The sequence below is a fragment of the Rissa tridactyla genome, chromosome 8, assembly GCF_028500815.1.
Source record: "Rissa tridactyla isolate bRisTri1 chromosome 8, bRisTri1.patW.cur.20221130, whole genome shotgun sequence".
Lineage (NCBI taxonomy): Eukaryota > Metazoa > Chordata > Aves > Charadriiformes > Laridae > Rissa > Rissa tridactyla.
This window is the reverse complement of record NC_071473.1, coordinates 16,804,704-16,826,283: the sequence shown is the minus strand read 5'-3', so window position 1 is coordinate 16,826,283 and position 21,580 is coordinate 16,804,704. Positions and strand designations below refer to the sequence as shown.

Genomic DNA, 21,580 nt, shown 5'->3' with positions numbered 1-21,580 from the left:
AGAATTTCAATACTGTAGTTCTACTGTTAAGCTGAAAAGTTGTTGAAGAGAAAGTTACCAGTAACGGTTCTCTGACACTGGGCCACTGAGGATGACCTTTAACCTTCCTCTTCAGTTCATTCTTCATGTTCGTTAAGGAATGAGCATGACATGAGTTTATATTGCTGGTAAATTCGCTGTGCTCTATTTAGACTCCAGACTGTCAAACCTCACATTTTTTCATCATCAAATTTGCTTTAATCTTGTAGGGAATAATGTAATATAGATCCTTCTTTTCAAAAACAATTTTGATACGCTTTTACATCTCTGATGTATGAAGGAATGGCCAGGTTGAATATTATAAAGCTGTATTGAATTATATTTTTCATTTTCTCTGAATAATTTTTCTTTTATTCTTTCTCCTTTCTTGTAGTGTCCAAGCCATCTTCCCCACTCCTGATCCGGCAGCACTGAAGGATCGCCGCATGGAGAACCTGGTGGCTTATGCCAGGAAAGTGGAAGGAGATATGTATGAATCTGCTAACAGTAGGGTATGTCGCTTCAGTCCAGGCATTCCATATATGTTCAGGAACAAACAATTATTACAAGTATTAGAAATCTGATACGCATAATGAAAACCACAGAGAATCATTTCACTGTTCTCTGGATGAGGAAAGCTGTGCGTTCTGTCTGTGACAGTGTTTGTAGTGTTCCAAGCCATCTGATTAATGTCACTCTAAGCTAATTCACTTCCCTCAGCTCCATGAAAACTAGACAACATCATCCCGGCCCTATTTGCATTCCTTCTGAAAGTGGGATTGATGCGCGTGCAGACTGGAGCACAGCTTGCTGTTCTTGATGTTTCCCTTGCTGACTTTTTCCTTTCTGGAAGTCCGTGTAAATAGTAGTTTTAAAACTTTCTAAATGCGTCTTTACCATTGGAGGTTTTCTCTAGGATTCAGTCCTGTTATACTGCTCACCTTTTTTTACCTGCGCTGTTGGAATTCTTTCCTAGAGCGATTTGGCTAAGACACAGAGCTGGTTTCACGTCTCAACAACTAAAAAGCCAGTTTGTCTGTGTTTTGTCCTTGTGCATGGGAAACAAGACAGAATTCCTGCTCTTGTTCATGATTTTTGCTCTGTCTGCAAAGAGGCGTCAGTTCAAATCTCTGTTACTCAGAGGGAGAAAACCCCTGTTGATTGACGTGCTGGGGATACTATTTTATTATGACACTGTGGTAATTCTACGCTAAAGAAACCACTCCATGAAAGTTTTTGTCAGGTAAAGACAACATTAGTAGAACCCGTAATAACAGCTAGTGAGATCTTACCTGATCAGAATCTTGAGGTCCTTTCTTAAATAAGGTAAGAGTATCTAAAGAGAGGAGTTAGTGGCATTTCAGGTGCTAGTCATCCAGTAAGATGGTAACACTTAGTCTGCCCCTCTCAGACAGTCTCCCAGAAGACCTAAAGATGGAACACAAGTTTTATTTCCTGGAGATAGAAAGGCGGTGGCCATGCTTGTAATGCTGCTGCTGTGTCAGTGTTGGTCAGTGACTATCATATTCTCCTTGTGGCTACCAGGAGGTGGTTTAGCAAGGAAGTCTTGTGTGTGGTCACCCCGGTAGCGCTAGAGAACAACTTCAGAGAGAACGAGGATTTCATAGGCATACATGTGCACCTAAATACTTTCTCAGTAAGGATGGACACAGTAGAATTCTGGTTATAAAATTAAATGTCGTCTTACCTCTATGCCCGACAAATACCCAGAAGCATCTTCTCTTCACCCCTTAAAACAGCTGTCAGAGCCTCATTGCCAGAAGTCTCTTTTATGGGAATTCATCTAAGGTATTTGGCTCCAAGCAGCAAACTTGGAAGAAGGGAGTAGTTTAGAATGTATTAACGATGCCGTGTGGAATTGCATCCTTCTTTTTTGAGGAGCATCCGCTCTACTTTGACATTGAAAAACAGATTAGTATGAGGTGTCATTGTAAGCAGCTTGACATTGGTTTAGTAGTACGTGCTCCTTGTGAACACGTCCCTTTTCAGGAATCTTTGTGGCACGAAAGTAGCACAATATTAAATTTACAAGTTATAGGTGAAGTGTCTTGAGCAGGAGGAGGGAAGGGGCTGCAGCGCTTTTAAAGCGGACAGCAGAAAGTGTCTGCACTGATGGATTTTTGAGACATTTGGAGGAGGCAAGTGACCTAAAAATAAAGCTTTATATTGCAACGCTGGACTTTCTTAACAAGGCTGGTGAGGAATATTTATATTAGTTTTCTGAAATGAACTCAAATCTTACTGTAATAAAAAATTCTAGTTTTGGTGAAAAATGGGTGAAGGCAAAACGATTGTGGGACAAGCATCGCTCAACCTTTGCTCCATGTAACACTGGGTTTTAAGAGAATTGGTGACCCCACAGAAGAAATGTAGTCTTGAGGCTTTGTGGGGATTTTTTGCCTTGAACAGGTGCATAATCTCATGCACTTGGCAGATGTGTGACCAGCAATTTCTGACAAGCAAAATTGTCTACCTTGCTGTGCACTGTGACTGCCTTATTTGATCTGTTGTCAATGTGGATTGAGTAAAATGGATTTTTCAGCTCGTAGAGATGTAGTGTTTAGTTGCCTGTGCCTGTGGACTATTTTTCACTGATTTCCTCCATTCCTTTGGGGTTCTGTCTGTTTTTGTTTATTCCCTGTTTAGGAAAAGAACGGTTCCTTTCTTTATGTAAAAATTGATTTGTCCTTAACATCAGTCTCCTGAAGTTTATTCAGCGTAACAGTGTGGCTGGGATCATCTTTTGTTTTTGTCCGTGAATTAGTGGAAATGTTTATTATGAAAATAACATTTAAAAATCATTAACACTTAGAAACTAAATCACAGCTTCCTGTTTTTTATTGAAGCAACAGAGAAACTAGAGTCTTCTACTTTGCCTGCTAATCTACTCCGAGTGGATATGAAGGATAGCCATAAAGCCAAGTCTCATATGTGTTTTCTGGAAGCTTTGTTTTTCCTTTTCAGCATTAAAGCAGTGATGAGACTGCCTCAATTTAACAGAATTCTGGGAAGAAATACTTCTTTTTCAAATAGGCAGGTGCATACGTTTAAAAAAAAAAAAAAAACAGGTGATGGTTATGCTGGTGGACTACCTGAGTTCTGCTGCTGCTTTCTTATACTTGATGCTGAGTACCATTTTTTCTTTTCTCTTTTAGGATGAATACTATCACTTATTAGCCGAGAAAATCTACAAGATACAAAAGGAGCTAGAAGAGAAGCGGAGGTCTCGTCTACATAAACAAGGGATGTTGGGGAATCAGCCAGCCTTACAGACCCCAGGACCTCAGCCCCCTGGTATCCCGCAGGTGGCTGCTGCCATGGGCCAGGCACAGCCCGTGAGGCCGCCCAGTAAGTATTTCTATAGGAGGTACTTCTGCTTTTCACCTGTAGCTCCGCACGGTCTGTGCCCTTGGGCTCTCATGCTAACCTAAAGTTTGTACTTTAAATTGTTTTTTGCTGACCATTCGTCTGTTGTCTTGCAGATGGGCCTATGTCCATGCCAACTGTGCCTATAAGTCGTATGCAGGTTTCTCAAGGTATCTATGTTTTCCTCTCTAATTGCAATTTGTGGGTTCAAAATTATTATTAGGGGGAAAAGCTGATCTTCTGTTTTCCTTTTGCAGTTGGGATGGGGGGAACTACTGGGTCTCCCTTTTTTCAGCATCATTCCTTGTTGTTGCTCTGTGGCAGGAACTGTCTCAGTGCGGTCTTGTCTTAAGAACTGACAATACGTGCCGAGTATTTTTGCTAGCAATTCGGGAAGTAGTTCAGTCCTTTCAAAAAGAAGAGTGCAAGCAAGAATGCTGTGGATAATCTAATTTAAAACACTGTGATGGTGGTGGCGGGGGGTGGGGGGGATGTTGGCATGTTTTCATCAGTTAATTAGCCAAAAATACACCTGTAGCTGGAAACTTAGCACATTAATCCTAGAACCTTTATAACTAATGATATACTTTCTTGGTTTCTGAGGCAAGATGCATCTGAAAAAGCCTTGTAGCTTGTTTATAGCACTGATGGCTTGCTATCACTGATGTAGGCTGCTGTGGGCTCATGGGTGGGCTTTTTCTGAAAAATAAAGACCCATGATTTTTAGACGGTTGAGCTTCCTCCAAAAAAGTGTCCCTAATTATTTTTTTTTCTTGGTTCAGAGTTAGTAGTAGGTTGAAACTTGCATTGAAATGTCCTTGAGAAGTTACATCCTTTTAAGATGCATTTCAGTAGGAGAAAAAGTTGATAGCAAGTATAGCTCCATAATTATTTATTTACACCTTTATTCCTGTTAGATGAGTTTGGGTGTTTTGAAGGGGTTAAATGTTTTGTACAAAAAGCACAGCACCTATTTAAGCACATTGCTAGCTTTTGTCCTAATTTGAGGCTAGGCGTTGCCTTCATATATACAATAAATATTTTTATCATATTTACTTCAATCATTTCAGTGAGGCCTGAATAAGAAATGGCTGTTTCAAAGCAAATGCCTGATTTTAAGAAACCATCCCAAGATATTATTTACAAATAGCATCCTGTCTTTGCAGGTCATCTACAGTCTTCATCTTTTGCAAATTTTTTTAATTATTTTTTTTTTTTAGACATCAAAAGCTATATTTCACCCTAATCAGTCTTCCTCTGAATTCTTCTTGCGTCCTGACTGGTCTGTTAAGCCAAGTAATTTGAACAAAGTTAAATGAAAAAGACGATGTGTAGGGCAGTCAAACTTTAGTCATAATAAATGTTAACTTTATAGTAGAGTATACATACATAAATTCTGATGACTTGTTCCTAATGAGTTGTTTTGGGGGTGCATTTGCAGGAATGAATCAGTTTAACCCCATGTCCATAGGGAATGTACAGATGCCACAAGCACCCATGGGACCCCGTGCAGCTTCTCCAATGAACCACCCTGTACAAATGAACAACATGGGCGCTGTTCCTGCGGTTCGTACTTCTTGTTACCATGTTCTTCTCAAAATTGGTCGGTTACATTTAACAGTGTTAACGCTGTTCTGAAAAGGCCATGTCATAAAGCAGTACTGCAAATTGTAGGATAATTTCATGGAAACATACCGAGCCTGTCATGCCTTTATTGAAGCCTTTGTTTTCAATTTTTAAAAAAAAAACAACTCAGCTTTAGAGAGGTAAATGCCAGAGATGCGATAATCTCCAACAGTCTGTGGAAGAGCATAGTTCTTCCAGAAACTGTGTCTTTGCAGTGTGTATACCTCCTTTATTCCTTTATGAAAACATGTTTATATTCTTTAGAAAAACAAAAATACTTGCAGTTTCATTGGATTGCCTCCGTTAGCTCAGAGAACAGAATGGAGTTTTAACACTCTTAGTAGAATTTTGAATATTACTTGTTTAAAAATAGCTTCCGAATTAACACTGTGGGACAAACTCTAAAGTTATATGCATGTGCCCACTTCCATTTGGTTTACTGAAGCCAGTTCTCCTTTTATTTTTTTGTCCTATCTTTTGGCTGATCACCTTGAGGATATTTTCCTTTGTCTTGCTACGTAATACTAAACGGTACTGTCTTCCATTTGGGTGTTAATTTTTAGATGGCAATGTCTCCTTCCCGAATGCCTCAGCCACAGAACATGATGGGAGCTCATTCCAACAATATGATGGGTCAGGCTCCTACCCAGAACCAATTCCTGCCCCAGAACCAGTTTCCGGCATCCACTGGGGCTATGAATGTGAACAATGTGGGCATGGGTCAATCAACAGCCCAGGCCGGGGTGGCACAGGTGAGACGTATTTTCTAATACTGGAGTTATTTGCTCTTAATTATTTTGTTCTAATTTATTTAATTCATATATGTGTGTGTTTATATCGATATATCCATTGTTTATTGTAGTCACTTCTGACTATGGGGGATCCTGGGTTGCATCTGCCTTCTTCATAAGCTCTTCTATAACCTATGCACATATACTAACTGGGGGCAACTACCTGTAACTCCTGATTTAAAATCTTAAAGTGCATGCTGATGAGATTTTTAGGGGGAATATCAGAAGTTAGTTTATGGGATGTTTATGACCGTATGGTTTTGTCTTCGTATGGACCTTAGGTAGCTAACTTTAGATCAAGAATTACAATAAAGTGGTTGGGAAAGATCTTGTAAAGTTTGTTTTCACCTCTCTACCTCTGAAAAGGAAATTGCTTTTTTTTCTGTAACATTTTTCTGTTACAGTAGTGGTCAGTGAAGTAGCAGCTGTGCCTATGATGCTAAACTATGTGCCTTTCCACGGGGAGATGCTTGGTTTTTAACTCAGAGTCCAAGTAATTTAGATTACTTGAGACCTCCAGAGTCCTTGAGCCCAGCCCCATCCTCAAATGTGAGATAACTTAGATCAGGTTATGAAGGGCTCTGAGGCAAGTCTGGAATATGTTCAGGATGAACATTAACAGTTTCTTGGGCCCTGGCTCAGTTGTTGGACCACCTTTGTGGTGAACATTTTTTTCCTAATGCACTTAGTTCGATAAAACTGACTATGTACAGGCAATATAGAAGCATGTTTTAAATTTGAAACCCACAGAAAACTGTTAATTGATTTCGATAAACCTCTAACTCTTAGAAATCTGAGTATAGAGTCTTCTTTTTTTATCACTAGTTATCTGATGCAATCTTTAGTAAAATGTATAGTTTAAAAGTCTGTGCACATCCAGGATATTTTATTGTTGACGCTCTGAAAAACAAATCCACCGTTTCCTTAAGCATCTGGAGTAGTCAATTTAGAATTCTAAAGTAAATAAAAAAAGAAAGAAAAAAAAATATGCAATAGGGCAGGCATTAGATGTGTTGCACTGTCTTCTAAAGCAGGACTGCTCTAGATTCGTGGCCTAAAAGTGTATTTGCTTGAAAACATTTTGTATGCAAAGTCTGACCTTTGCCCAGCTAATGGCATGATTTAGAGACTGTCTAAGCCACTGCCTGTGGGTTTCTGTGTTACTCGGGAATGGTGAGGATTCCCTCTCTGTGCTAGTAGAATTAATGTAAAAAGGCGTGCATGGCACATCTAGGTCTAGGAGCGAGGGCTTTGAGTAAGAGCTGATGAAAACGATGAGAGAAATCAGAGCATAGTCGTTTGCAATAGCAACACTTGTTTGTAGCTGATCTCGTGTTTAGGCTTAGAATATTCTCTTAAAGAAGACTTCAGTGCTGTGATTTAAAGGATAAGTGTGATTCCCAGAGTTTCGGGAGTGATGTGTCTGTAACACAGTCTCTCTCTCCAGCAGGGGCAGGTTCCCAGTGCTGCTCTTCCCAACTCCATGAACATGCTCGGACCGCAAAGTGGGCAGTTACCGTGTCCACCAGTGACGCAGCCACCTCTACATCAGACTACGCCCCCTGTGTCCACGGCTGCTGGGATGCCACCTATTCAGCACCAAACGCCAACTGGAATGACTCCTCCTCAGCCAGCAGCACCCACTCAGCCATCAACACCGGTCTCATCTTCAGGACAAACACCAACGCCGACACCGGGTTCGGTTCCAAACGCGACACAGACACAAAGCACACCTACGGGGCAGACCGCGGCACAGGCCCAAGTCACACCACAACCTCAGACCCCAGTTCAACCCCAGTCTGTGCCAACCCCACAGCCATCTCAGCAACAGCCAACATCTGTGCAGGCACAGCCACCTGGCACTCCAGTAAGTACCAGTTAGTTGCGTTTTTCTTGCGTAGTGGCATTCCACAAGAGTTCTCCCTATGTGTTGCACCATGTCGTGAATGTATAGAGCCCGTAGTTGTCAATAGTAGCTTCTACTTTAGACCAAAGGGTTTGTTAAAGAGATGTGTAAAAATGCGTGTGTGTGTGTTGAGATGTTCTCGGCATTGTTTGAAGGAGGGGGGGGCGTATTGAATGACTTTGAACTGCTCAAAGTAAAAATGGCAGCAGTGTGCAGAAAGATGAGGCATAACAGGCCTAATGCTATATTTGGCCTTAATCAGAATTGGTCTTTTTTGATCATGAAATTTGCATAATTTTTTTCTTTTAAGCTTTAGTCAGGATGAATGCACATGTCAAGGAATGTACAGTGTTTTATTGGGCAGGTGTTTTCTCTCTAAAAAGAAGCCGTTTTGGGGCAGAATTCTTCCTTGGCTTCTCCTCTGTAAAACAGAGTTATTAAATGTGTTATACAGAAACTTGGCTACAGTGAGCTCCTGTATCCCATGTTCTGCACTGTTTTAGAATATCATCTCATGTCTCTTTTGTGCTGTTCATTTTTAGTAAAGGAAAATATTTCTATATATGCAGTGTCTTTCTTTTGTACTGTTTTTACAACAGCTATCCCAGGCAGCAGCTAGTATTGATAACAGGGTCCCCACCCCTGCCTCAGTTGCTAGTGCTGATACGAATTCCCAGCAACTAGGACCAGATGCACCAATGCTAGAAAGCAAATCAGAAGTTAAAACTGAAGAAACTGAGCCAGAGACTAGTGAGACACAAGTGGAAGCTAAGACTGAGGTAAATGAGATTCTATACAGCTTAACTGAAAGCAGTGATAGATATAAAAGCACTTAATGATGTGTCTGAATTGGTGAGCTAAGGGGCGAGAGGAGGGTAGTTACTGGAAAGTAACTGTCCCGAGGAAAGCCATGGACGGAGAGTGCTTTGACAATCTCAAACTAAAATGTTGATGACTCAAGTTTGGGTCGTAGATGTAATGGTGCATCTCATTGCATCCTTTCTTAAGGTGGAGGAGGATTTACAAGGATCTTCACAAACAAAAGAAGAAACAGATGGAACAGAACTGAAACAGGAGCCAATGGAAATAGAAGAAAAGAAACCTGAAATAAAAGTAGATGCTAAAGAGGAAGAGGAGAGCGGCACTAATGGAACCACTTCACAATCTACATCACCATCTCAGCCCCGCAAAAAAAGTATGTGTACGAGTTTCTTTTCTTGTGTGCTTTATTTTACTAGCATTTGTTTTCCCTGGTCTCAGTTCCTGCTGGGAGGTCTGTTATGCACTCGTGTTCCAGCACATGGAGCTCTAGGGATCCATACTTTATGTAATTTATTTTTGAAAATAGCATTCCTTTCATGTTATATGAATCACAGGTGTGAAAAGCATGTCATTGTGGTCTCGATCCCAGCAGTCTTCTCACAGTGCCCAGTTTCTGCCGAGGACCAAGGCAGTAAGGCAGTGATTGCTGGAGAAATTTTAAATATATATGTATATAAAAAAAATAAAAAAATGTCTCTCCCTGTACATCTTGGCCAGTGCTCTTTCAAGGGAGCTTAGTGTAGAGCGCGCACAGTAACCGAGAATACCCATTGCTTTGCTTTTGCAGTAAAGGCTGCACACACTGCCCTCATACTGAGTTTTAGCCTTTGCTTCTCTGAGAATCAGGTGCTTGAACTCTTCTCTTGCGTCTCTCTTCCTCCAAGGCTGGTCTGCTGCTGTGTAGTTTTCAGTGTAGTGTTCACTTGAAAGCTCTCTCCTCAGAAATAGTTAGGTTGCTAGTCCCTTAAATTAATCTACGGTGTTAGCATAGGTTTAGGTGTGACTGTGTCTGCATACTGTATATTTTTGCAAAAGGTAACTTTGATGGCATTACAGATCTTGAATGGACTTACATAAATGATTGCATGCCTTGGGTTAGTAAGAGATAAATGAATAAGATTCTTAAAGAAAACGGTCAGGAAGAAATAACTCCATTTGTAGTGCAGGCTTTGTGGGAGCCTGCAAGATCAGTTTTTTGGACTCAGATGATGTTTTCTGTGGTTGGTTTTTAGGTTTTGACCAAAGGTAAGCTTTCAGCGTGCTGCAAATATCAAAAAAAGGCAAGCGATGATCCATTTCATTACTTTTTTTTCTCCTTCCCTTGCAAAGGAAACTGCATATGAGTACATTAGGAGAACATTATGGCTGCATGCTTTCCAGAATGTGATCAGGAAATCATAAAGTTTTAAAGTTCGTGCAGTTTGGATCTTGATCTCTTGTGTATGCCTTAGGTTCCATTTAATTACTAAACATAATCTTTTTATAACAAAATGCTATGAAACGCATTTTCCTGTAGATTATATTTTCAGTTTGTAGCACAGTGGGCCAGCCAAATGATAGTGCGCTGCAGAACTCACTGGCAGAGCCTATTCCGAACAAAACGTAACATAGGGAGTGAAAAGCTTATTAGCATTTATAAACCAGTTATATTCCCAGTGCAAAGAATCGTTGCTGCTTGTTAGGAGGAGCGTGCTCACAAGTAAATCAAGGCGAGTGGTTAAAAGAGGAAGGTTCTTGCAGAATTAATCCATGGAAGAGCTGCACTATTGTTCTGCTGATTCAGTCTGGGTTACTACCTATTTCCAATACTTTGTACTGGAAATAGGTAGTATTGTATTGTGTTTAGTAACACAATTTTATCATAGTAATGTTGTCACTAAGTAATCCTGTAGTATAATACATGTGCAGCATGGGCAGGTACAACAATATGCACAATTTTAAATGGTGACGTTTTCTCACGAAGTAGTTTATCCAACTTTAATAGAGCGTTTGTCTTAAAATGCTAAATAAACCAAGAGATATTCGAGAGCAAATACTGTGAAGTGTGCTGAAGCTTTATATGATATTTTAAAACTACTTATGAGACTGATCTGGAGTTTTTCCATGGTTTACAAAAGTATTGGAAACTCTTCTTCCTTCCCACGTGGCTGGATTCCTGAGGTGCATCCCACAGTAACCTGGGATGTCGCGGATCAGGCTCGCAGCTGGAAGTGTCTTGGGGTGTGTATGCTATAAGATAACTTAGGAAGTTATTTGAAAAGATTAATCTGGACCCTAGAGGAGTGGTTTTTTGGGTCCATGTGGCTTATGTTGTGGAGGTGGAATCTCATCTGTGTGTACCACCCATCCAGGTGTACTGAACACCGTTGGCCCGGCTGTGGTCACCTCATAAAACTAGTCGGTAACCTGATGTGAGCGATGGGAAATAAATACTGCATAGGCTAGAGAATGCACCAAGGTCATAGCATACTGGTCTGGTCAGTTCACTTACGCCTGAATTTTTGTAGTTTAGCTGTTTTGGAGAATTGCAGACACCCCTTCGGCAAGGTTTTCTTCCTCATCAAGGTTTTGCCTTCATAAATGGGGGCAACCAAACCCTTCCACATTCAGGCTTTGGGCTTGTTTTGCTTTTTTTCTGTAAATCTAAGGTAGGGAAAAAAAGAAGAGGGTTGGTTCCTTGCCTCTTCCCTTGCAGTCTTCTCAAAAGAAACACTATAATATTAATCTGCATAGCTCCCGTCACTTCTTCTCGTTGTAGATGGCTGCCTTAGTTTGACCTTCAAGATGAGTTTTGCTGGTTTCTTCTCTTCTTTATAAGAGATGATAATGCAAAACCTTCAAGGGCTTGGGTTTGGGGGGGGGGGGGGGGGTGTATTCACGTGTATTGTCCTTATTGTTTGAATTTGTCCTCGTCTTCATTTACAAATTTTCTCCTTAGTAATCCTAAGCAGGATTTCCTCTGAAAGAAAGAAAAATTTAAAAAGGTAAAAAAGGTAGCATTATACTTTTCTCTGGCAGATAATACGTCATCATGATTCAGGCAAAGATCCCATTTTCTTTTTACCACCCACGCATCCAAGACAAAATGGGATAACTGGATGCCAGCTCCTTACAGAGACTTTCTAGCTACCGGGGGAGAACCGAGAGCATTTAATTGTGGAAAAGGGGAAGAGGAAAGAATAGAAACTTTCTTGTAAAATCTGCGTATAGGGATATCCTGTGATCAAATGTGCTGTTATTCGTCGTATTCCTTAGAGGCAGAGCAGCTTTTTTACTGCTAAAGATGAAGGCAACTTTTCTTTACGTTTTTAGGTGAAGTCATAAATTGAAATAACAACTGGATTTTTAGTTTTGTTTTTTTCAAACTTCAAAATGGAAGTAGGTTGTGAACTTTTATCAGCAAATATAACTAGGCTTATATACCACTAGTTAGTGGTATGTTGTTAGAGGTGTCGCTACAGGGAATATTCTAAAAGCAATGTCAAGCAGGTGGCCAGAATAGATTATTAAAAAGTGCTTTTTGACCTTTAAATTTCATTAAATGAAATAATTCAGAGTAGAAGGTTTATGAATTACCTGAGTCAGAGCAAGATGATTCTGGAAGCAATAGAGAATACTTTTTCTCATGAATGGAATTTAAAATTGCCTTCTGTTTTTGAGAATTCCATAATATAATTTAGTAGTTTATAAAACTTTGAGAGTATATGGTAGGGTTCCTTTCGTAGGAAAGTCCCTGCATATATGGTACAATAAATACAGAAGAAAATTGCCATTTTATCGGGACCGAGATTGTGGCAACAGCTGCAGTGATCATCGACTTGCATTCATTGTTGTAACAACAAGCGTAGGCCTCCTTGGCTCATCTCATTTTTACTCTGGCGAGTCTGAGTTCAGTAGTAGCAGCATGACATCTTGCTGGCTCTGTAAGGCAAGCCCTTGCAGAACCCCTTCTGGCAGCTTCCTCAGTCCTTTGCCGTGATTTCGGTGACTTGGGTGGTATCTTGCCTCTTGCGTATGTGAGCAGCAATCCTCTCTCCAGTTAGAGGCAGAGCACTCAAACGGTCTTACAGTTTTCATCTTGACTAACAATTTCCAGGAGTGCAGCATCTACAATTGGCTAAAAAAAAAAAAATGAGAACTTCAGAATTTTTTTGAGTAGTGTCACCTTAATTTCTTGTCTTGCATTATTTTTGCATGTAATTACAGTGAGTGTAGTTGAAATGAAAAGACTTCCTCTCAGAACTATCACCCAAATGAAAAAGGAACAAAGAATTTTTTAAAAAATCATAGATTTTTTTAACTAGAAGTCCCACAAAGCAATTTGTATTTTACCAAAATACCATTCAAGTGACGAAAGTAATGATCGGCCTCAAAGGGGTCAGTGTAGCTCTGTTGATTTAAGTGCTTTCAACAGAACTCCTAATTGCTCCCTCTTACTGGTATTGCTCTCGTTTCGGCCAGGTAAATAAATATTAGATGCCTTCCCGCTTTCCTTAGTTGTCTTTTTTCCTCAAAAATAGGCATTCTTCCCTATTTAAAGACTCTGTTCCTAAGAAAATAAATGTAATTACACTGCTGAGATGTTCAAAGAGCTCTCCAAGTTATCATTATTTTTCAGAAAATGTATTGCCTTTCTTGTCCTTGTCATGCACTATTGAAAGAAACATGGCTGTTGCCATGCCACTGTTGCCAAGTGATTGTAACGATGCATATAAATCTGGAAGTATTAACACTTTCAAAATCAATTAACAGTCCATCCGACGAGGACTGTTTGTATATTATGGCCAGAAAATTCTTCTGCCAGCTATCAAGACATCTGGTTACTCTCTGTAGAGCTGGCTCTTCGGCCCTGTCCACTACGGTGGGTTTTGCTAGAAGAGTCTTGGCTTGGAAACAGCAAACGAGGTTAGAAGGGAGGGAGAGGAAAATATGCTTAGTCTCCTCTCTGAAGAGCTAGGGTTCACCCATGTTGAAGCAACTGAATTAATTTGGTCCTGGGTAAGTTTGGGGGTTGGTTTTTTTTTACACTCCAGAACATAAATCATTATGGGCTACAGCTGTTCCTATCTCCTTATTCTGGGAATATCACCTACTGGGATTTGAGCAGTAGCCTCTGGATTGTAAGTCTTGCCTCTGATCAGCTGTGCAGATCAGGAAATGCCTCTTACAATTTCTATGTTACCTTTTTTTTTTTTTTTTCCTTTTTTAGGGGAGTCAAGGGGTTAGGAAACCTGGAAGGACGTTTTGTAACCTTTCTGACTTTTGTTAACAGTTTTCAAGCCCGAGGAGCTGCGCCAGGCTCTCATGCCTACCCTTGAAGCTTTGTACCGGCAGGACCCAGAGTCCCTACCTTTTAGACAGCCTGTGGATCCCCAGCTTTTAGGGATTCCGGTGAGTCGGCATTTTAAAAATACAGAATGTTTTTACGTTTTGTCTTTGCTCATATAAACATTTAATCTTTTCTGTTGCAACATAACGTGAACAGTTGACATCTTAAAAATAAAGGGTTTTGTGTGTGTGTTTGAAGGACTACTTCGACATTGTGAAGAATCCTATGGATCTTTCAACCATTAAACGCAAATTGGATACTGGGCAGTATCAAGAACCCTGGCAATACGTGGACGATGTTTGGCTAATGTTTAACAATGCCTGGCTTTACAATCGCAAGACTTCCAGGGTCTATAAGTTTTGCACTAAACTGGCGGAGGTGTTTGAACAAGAAATTGATCCTGTTATGCAATCACTGGGCTACTGTTGTGGGCGCAAGGTATGTGTTCGGGAATAGAGTTGGATTCTTCCAAAGAGCTTAGCTTGAATCAGATAAAACACGGCTTTGTAAACTCTTTTTTTTAGAAATTGAAATATTGAATGTAATGGTTGGTGAAAGTTTGGCTTTATTATAAGCATGCTAAGAGCTTAAAAAGGTAGATAGCATCCTTCTTGCTGCTATTATATTATTATTGTATTTTTCTCCCTCAGAGAACACCTTTTTTGGTCATAAGCAATATTAAAATGCTTTGCGTGTTTCCCGTGTCCGCTGCAGTAAAGTAGGTGGTTAGAGGGTCAGCTATTTAGCTTACATTAAATTAAGAGAGCTGTGCTAATATATTTACAATAGCTTGGAAAAGTGTGATAAACGTAACAATGTATTACGATATCCATAAGTGTCAGGTTTGCCCAGTAGATGCTTGATCAATGTAAGATTACATTTTAAAACTTCTTTTCTCACTGTTGTTTTGCAGTATGAGTTCTCTCCACAGACCTTGTGCTGCTACGGCAAGCAGCTGTGTACTATTCCTCGCGACGCAGCCTACTACAGTTACCAGAATAGGTAAGTCCTCGACTTTGGGGTTTTTTCTCCTTGTTGAGGAAGTGAGATCCTTTTGAGTTCTCTGCACATAAGGAGGAGGATTATCAACTTTTTCTTTCCTTTGTCAGCTAAGTCAGGAAAAAGTTACTTCTGCATCTTTGCGTGCTGTCATTTTGCAGGTGACCCTTTAGTTCCCTGTACTGCAGCTTGACACACACTATACTTCAGTGCTTGCTATTAGCCAGGCTGCACCACGCACCGCTTCGGTGGAAGTGAAGTTGTCCGTGTTTTCCATAGAATGAGTAGCAGGGCTTGCTGGGGGGAGAAGGGCAGAACTGCAAAAAGGCACTGAGGAATCGTGTTCTGGGAGAATTGTAAAAAGTAAGCAGGTTGGTTTTCATATTAGCGTCAGAATTTGCAAAGTAAGGGATACAATGATTGATTGCAAGATTGCTTTCTCTCTTCCTAGTTAGGACTTAATTCTATTTAAATTAGCTTTGAATTAGCATTGAAAATTAGCCAGACTCCATGAGGAGCTATGAAAACAATAGTTCCTATTATTTTTTTTTTTATTTAATACTAGGATTTGGTGTCTGAATGATTAAACAATTGTTATGATATTAATTTTCCATTTAATGCTTAAATCAATGGTTCTTTACAAACAAAGCAAACTGGGCTTTGGTTTTGGTTTCTTAGATTCCACTTCCCCTCCCCGCCCCGCCCCAAAAAAAAATAATTAAAAAACGTAAACAGGCTAAGAGACAAACTTCCTTTTCCCTCTTTAAACAAAGTTATTAATTGCTTTCCAGAGGCTTGGCAGTCTGTAAGTCTTGCCAGCTTTGAAGCGCGCAGCGGACTGTTTTCTACCTGAAGTTACAGGACTAATTCCGACAATCGGTGCCTGCGTTTAGTCTCTCTTTGACGTAGGGATCGCCCTAACACGCTGGAAGGTGGTGCAAGACTGTCGTGTACCACCTGGGTGAAGCAGCACGGTGTGGGAGATGAAAATGCGTCATCTTCCATTGTACGTTGGGTCTTAGGTGGCCTTTGTGAGGCAGGGAGTATTGACGCAAAGGAATGTAAATTCACAAGCTCTCATAAAAAGTTTTATACAGCCGCTGTGAACTCTGGAAAAAAAAGTCAGTCTGAAGACAAATAAAGCAATTAAAATGCATTTAAGGAGAGAGTACTTCAGTACTGGAAGTGGGGAAAAAATAGCCCTTAAATACCAACTCTGCATGGTAGGATTTCACATACTTTTCATATTATGCATCTGGCTAATGCTGTATTTGAAAAAAATAGTAACTTCAAAAATAATTGAGGAAGGGGTAGTTTTTCTTTGTTATATGTTTCCTATTTAAGTTAGTATTAAACCATTTGGATTACTGGGTGGAAGGCAGTGGTGGTTGCTAGTGAAAAGTACAGGGATGGTGGGGCAGTGGGTTCCTCTGGGCTCAGAGCTGCGATATTTCAATTTCCTACCTGTGAGAAATGTGATAGTCCGTTTACATTGAGTTTAGTCTAAAAGGGTAGTAATAAAAGGGAGGCGATTTGTCTCGGTGTCAGTAGGCCAGCAGCAGAACAGAAGTGGGTGTAGGTTTCTGTTCATCCAGACGCCTTGAGAAAGGGTTGGGGTTTGGGGTGGTTTTGAGTTGGCGGCCGGGGGCGATGTTTTTGGACTCTCAGATCATAGAAAGCTCTTGTTCATCAGCTGTATCGCCCTAAAACAGTCGACACACTGTTCCCTGTGACAGTGATCTTCAAATCTTAGATTTTTCTTAACCAAGTAGGAAATTAGTGAAAAACAAATTCTGTGGTTCCAGCAGATCTTTAATTGGTCAAATGTTGTCATTTTCCATTTACGAAACAGACAAAATTGGGTGTGCTTGAAGTCCAGCGTATCCCATAACTACATTACAACTAAGAATATTTAGGCATCACTGAATAAATAAACTCTGGCACTACTGTTCAGTGATTAAAAGTTAATTATCTGGTACAGAACTGCATAATAATGCAGAAGTTTACGTTAAAGTAACTGTTCAGAAAATATACTTTATGTGTGAATATCCAGTTGAGAAAACTGATTGGTATTCCATATCAGTACTAGCACCCAGTTACTGATTTAGAACTTCCTTTGAATGCACTTAATTACAGCTGGAAATGCACCTGTTAAGGCAGAGAGAGAGCATTTTCTGGACTTTGGTATTGAACCATAATGTTTTAGTCTTTGATAAATGGGAATCAGTCACCTGAACAGTCTGCATTTGAAAAGCGTTTCATTTTTGATGTGTTGCAATAAGTACATTCTTTGGATTTTCTATGACTGTTACAACTAGACTATTGTATGCTTTCTATGGGTTTTGTTGAATATTTGTAGTGACATGCACAAGTCAATGAATTGCAAGCAAGTCTCCATTTCTAAGGGTCCATATTCACAATAAGTTATAGCTATTGTTTCACCTTGGTTATTTTATGGACAAATATTCATGATCTTTAAGCGATCCATTTTCACTGTATTTCAGTTTTTATTTCCTCATTTTAATATCATGGATTGAGGCTTGACTCTTGCTAGCATTAGGCTGCGGTTCTGCAGCCTGTGAAATCCCGTGCTCCCCTTTGGATCCACGGATCGCTTGAGCACGTGCTTCACACACTGCTGAGCCGAAGGGCTCATCCCTGCGAGACTGAGCTTCCTGCAGCGCAGACAGAGGGGGAAATATCTCTGCACATGGAGCGCGTTAGATTTCTGCCGTGTGACTTAAATCTACCGTCAAAGGCAGCTTCGTTTCTCCGTTTCACAAGTGGTTTGAAAGCCCATAAATTGTTCTGAAAATGGATCAGAATTAACCATTTGGGGGTTTGTTTAAATGTAGCAAAGTATTAATAGGAGCCTTGACCATGGATTTTTCTGGCTACACACTCCTGTGTTTGGGTCTTCCTGTGTTTCAGTCCTTCCCAACCTGACTCTTAAAATGAGCAACCTTGTCCGTAAGGAAAATAATTAGTGGGGTTTTTGTTGAAGAAAATCAAAGCAGCACATTATAGGGAAAAACAAAAAAAAAAAAAGACACGGACAATGTGTAAAAGTATATAAAATTCTAAATCTGTTATGTTTGGATGTTTTGGTTTTAAAAAAAAAAATTAGACAATAGTGTATCAGTTATGGAGTAGGGGCAAGGGGCAAGTGTAGTCAGTGTAAATGAGATGGTGCGGTGTCAGTATCCGCTCCTGAAATTCTATTGTAATATTGCTCTGTAATAACCGTAATAATTTGTCACTCCCAAAGATTACAAATTAATGGAATTTTTTTTTTCTCCTGGCCTTATTCTGTTGCGTTATCAGCTCCAAAAGCCTTGTTTTTCCTTGGGAGGGTGATGTGTTTAATCCTAGTTGAGCTGACCCAGGAGAAGTCAAATCACTTGCGGTTTAACCTGCAGTAGGCTGGCAAGCAGCCCTCTGGGCAGGGAGCATGGCATTTTAGCTCACGTGGTTGCTATCAAAGTTCCCGCTGCCCTGCTGCTAAGATGATTAGGGGGGTATGTCACTATGGGCTATATTAACTAGAATAAAATACACCTTTTTCCTCTTTGTGTCAGTCCCACGGTAGAGAGTATTCAGTGCGCTGCTGCATTTAAGTGGTTCTTGGCTAGCAGAGTAGCTCTTGAAGCCCGAGCCAGCTGGCAGAGTTTGCTGAAGTTTTCAGGCTGCTCTTATAAATTATGCTGTAGTAACGCAGACCTGGCTGCAGCCTGGGCAGGACGCAGATTGCTCTGCACAACATCTTTTCCTGATCCATCGGGCGCTGCTGAAGGACCCACTCCCGCTCGCTTGCTTTCACAACCGTGTAGGAAACGTGTAGCTGTGACGTGGTGGCCAGTGTGTGTGTCGCAGGAGGAAATTCTGATCCATACGTTTCAATAAGTGCCTATAAGTGGCTTTTGTTGTCTCCAGGAAAGCACGGCATTGGAGACGTGTCGCCTGGATTACAGTAGTTTAAGTGTACGAATATGTGTTTGAAGGGGCAAGCTGCCATATTTATTAATCTCCATCCCTTCAGTTGTTGGTTCATTGTGACATTGAGTCTTGTTTGATGCCTTTTATACTTACCATTCTTACGGTTCTAGTGTTTGAATACTAAAACTGCGTTTTACTGTGCTGCCATTGCTGCTTATACTCTCTCACTCTTGATCCTCCATACAGCTCCTTTATTTTGATGATCCTTTGTGGCCTTCCTGCATTTTACAGCTGTGGCCTCTCTTTGTTACCTTTGTTCATGTGTGAATTCATATCCTTTCCAAACATTTAGCCTCCTTTTTTTTTTTATTATTATTATTTTTTTAATGACCCTGACAACTTTGGTTCCAGTTCATCTGAAACAAACAAACAAAAAAACCCACCCCAAAAAAAAAAACCCACCCAAAAATCTGTGTAACTTTGATTTTATTTATTTATTTATTTTCAAATGCAGATTGTATTTTTGTAGAGTTGTATTCCAATTTACTCAGCTTGGTTTGTTAAACTGCACTCGTGGTTTTGCTGAGTATAACTTGGATTGGCTCTTGGTCTAGTGACCAAAAATTGTACCTAGCATCATATTCAATTTGTAAAGCTCAATTCCACGTCTTTAATGTACCTGATAAATATATTGTATGTATGTACAATATTTAATGTTGTTCACATATATACATATATTGTACTTATATAGACAAATGGCTGGAAACTCTGACCCATAATTGCATTTCTGTTAAATGTTTGTCTAGAGTATGGATTTGGTTTCATTTATATTAAATAATACTAGCTGAGCAATTGGTCACATTTAATCTTATAGTCAAATAACTTTTGAATTTAATATTTTTATAGATTTTTTTTTTTTTAATACGAAGTGTTTCTGGTTTTACAGTTTTTACTGACAATCAGTAAATGCTTTCAGCATATTTTCCAATTACTTAAATCTGTAATAAATGTGTTCTTAAAGCTTTTTGACAGGCTGTTTCTTTACCCAAAGGAAACTCGATCAGCCGCAAGCCTGGAATCAAAGAGCTTTTTTTTTTTTTTTCTTAAGTGGTGCAAATCAAATCCAAATTCTTAAATTTGAAGTCGATACAAACGTAGCGCTTGGTAGCTACTTCATTAATCCTCCCCAAATTTTGAATTTGACACCCGACGACTTGTTAGTAATGTGTAAAATGAGACCGAATGCTAATCTGTGCTTTGCCTTGGCTTTCTGCTCTGTGTTGTCTTGGTGTTTGCGTCTTACCTCTTACGTCTGTGCTGTTTGTTCCCTCCCCTGTTCTCTAATCCTGCCCTCCCCTCTGTTCCTCCTCATTGTCCACACTGACCCATCAATCAACCAACAACGCCCCCCCTTTCGTCGTGGTGATCTGCCCTGCTCTGGTTGGTGGCTCCGTGCTTGGGTGGCTGTATGTTGTGCTGGACCAGTTCACCCAAATATGGCCTTCTTGCTGACAGGTATCACTTCTGTGAGAAGTGTTTCACTGAAATCCAGGGGGAGAATGTCACCCTGGGTGATGACCCTTCCCAGCCTCAAACGTAAGTCGTTTCCTTTCTTCTGCATGACACCTTTTTAAATAGGGGGGATGATGCGTAGCCCTGATTTGATAGTAAAACCCTGTGGCCTATGGTTGTCTTCATGGAGAAATGCCTACTTTCTTACTAATAGGAGATTTTTACAGTAACGGATGATTAACGTTACTGTTGGGTCGTTACGTGTTGGCTCTACTAATCTGCCTAACGGTGTCACTTGTGTCCAGTTGCGCTACTCAAGCACTGCCGGTAGACGGGGTGCGGGGGGGTGGCAGACACTAGATAGCGTGGTTGGAAGTGGAGGGATGGAAGCTGTGTCAATAAATGTCACTAATTCATTATCTTTTCAAATGAAAGACTTTGGCTAATCCTGATGTCTCACCTTTTGAAGCACAGTTTTTGTTAATGAACTTGGCTTTAACCTGGCCAGAAAATAAGATGCCCTGAGATTTATGAAAAATACAAGCTGTTTTGGAAGGTGGCTGCTTTACTGACGATAGCTTCCCTTCTTCTTTATGATTTGAAATTTATGTGTGTACTTGGGTGCCTCTTATTTTGCTTTTAATTTACACAGAAAGTGAAAATATTTTCTCTAGTTTAAAATAAAATGAATGGAATTGCTTTCTCTGAATAGAAAATAAATAATGATATGCTTTCTTCAGACTGGAGGTTTGCTCATTTGCTGCAATTCAGAAAAGCATGATATTGTCTTGGCCTCTGATATAAAGGTACTACTGAGTTTTCATGTTAACTCTTTGTCTCTAGAACCATCTCCAAGGATCAGTTTGAAAAGAAGAAAAACGATACACTAGATCCAGAGCCGTAAGTACCAGGCTGTTGGTTTTTTTAAGATAATCTCCTCACTTTCACGTGTCCGTTAGCCAGCACTTCAGAAATCAGGCAGTGAATAAAGTAATCTTCCTTTTCCCCCCATCTCTGCCCAAACGGGTGGCAGAATCTTTCTCTAGAGTTCACAGCACAGCATACAAACTTGATGTCTAGCATTGGTAATCCAAGAGGAAAATGTGAGCCCATTTTAATGGCAGTTTCTAGTTCTGTTCATTTGGGTAATTCCTAAGGTGTGGTCTGCGAGGCTGAAAATGGCCCTCTGTCATAAAGCCTTTACACCAAGCCCTGAGTATCTGTGGGCGAGTTCTGCATTTCCTCTTCTGCTTT

At 40.2% G+C, this 21,580-nt stretch overlaps 1 protein-coding gene across 7 annotated transcripts in view; it reads left to right on the top strand.

The window, feature by feature from the left end:
- The window catches only part of CREBBP (CREB binding protein), a 96,662-nt gene that overhangs the window by 56,576 nt on the left and 18,506 nt on the right, over positions 1 to 21,580 (top strand). For 2 of the 7 annotated variants that reach the window (XM_054213264.1, XM_054213259.1), the window contains 13 exons: positions 413 to 530; positions 3,195 to 3,387; positions 3,522 to 3,575; positions 4,847 to 4,971; positions 5,595 to 5,783; positions 7,270 to 7,689; positions 8,328 to 8,507; positions 8,737 to 8,923; positions 13,823 to 13,941; positions 14,078 to 14,317; positions 14,793 to 14,881; positions 20,300 to 20,410; positions 21,170 to 21,226. In XM_054213264.1, coding sequence (XP_054069239.1) covers positions 413 to 530; positions 3,195 to 3,387; positions 3,522 to 3,575; positions 4,847 to 4,971; positions 5,595 to 5,783; positions 7,270 to 7,689; positions 8,328 to 8,507; positions 8,737 to 8,923; positions 13,823 to 13,941; positions 14,078 to 14,317; positions 14,793 to 14,881; positions 20,300 to 20,410; positions 21,170 to 21,226 — 2,082 coding nt within the window. The remainder of the gene's footprint in view (positions 1 to 412; positions 531 to 3,194; positions 3,388 to 3,521; positions 3,576 to 4,846; positions 4,972 to 5,594; positions 5,784 to 7,269; positions 7,690 to 8,327; positions 8,508 to 8,736; positions 8,924 to 13,822; positions 13,942 to 14,077; positions 14,318 to 14,792; positions 14,882 to 20,299; positions 20,411 to 21,169; positions 21,227 to 21,580) is intronic. The other 5 variants (XM_054213262.1, XM_054213263.1, XM_054213260.1 and 2 more) reach the window with 5 other exon arrangements.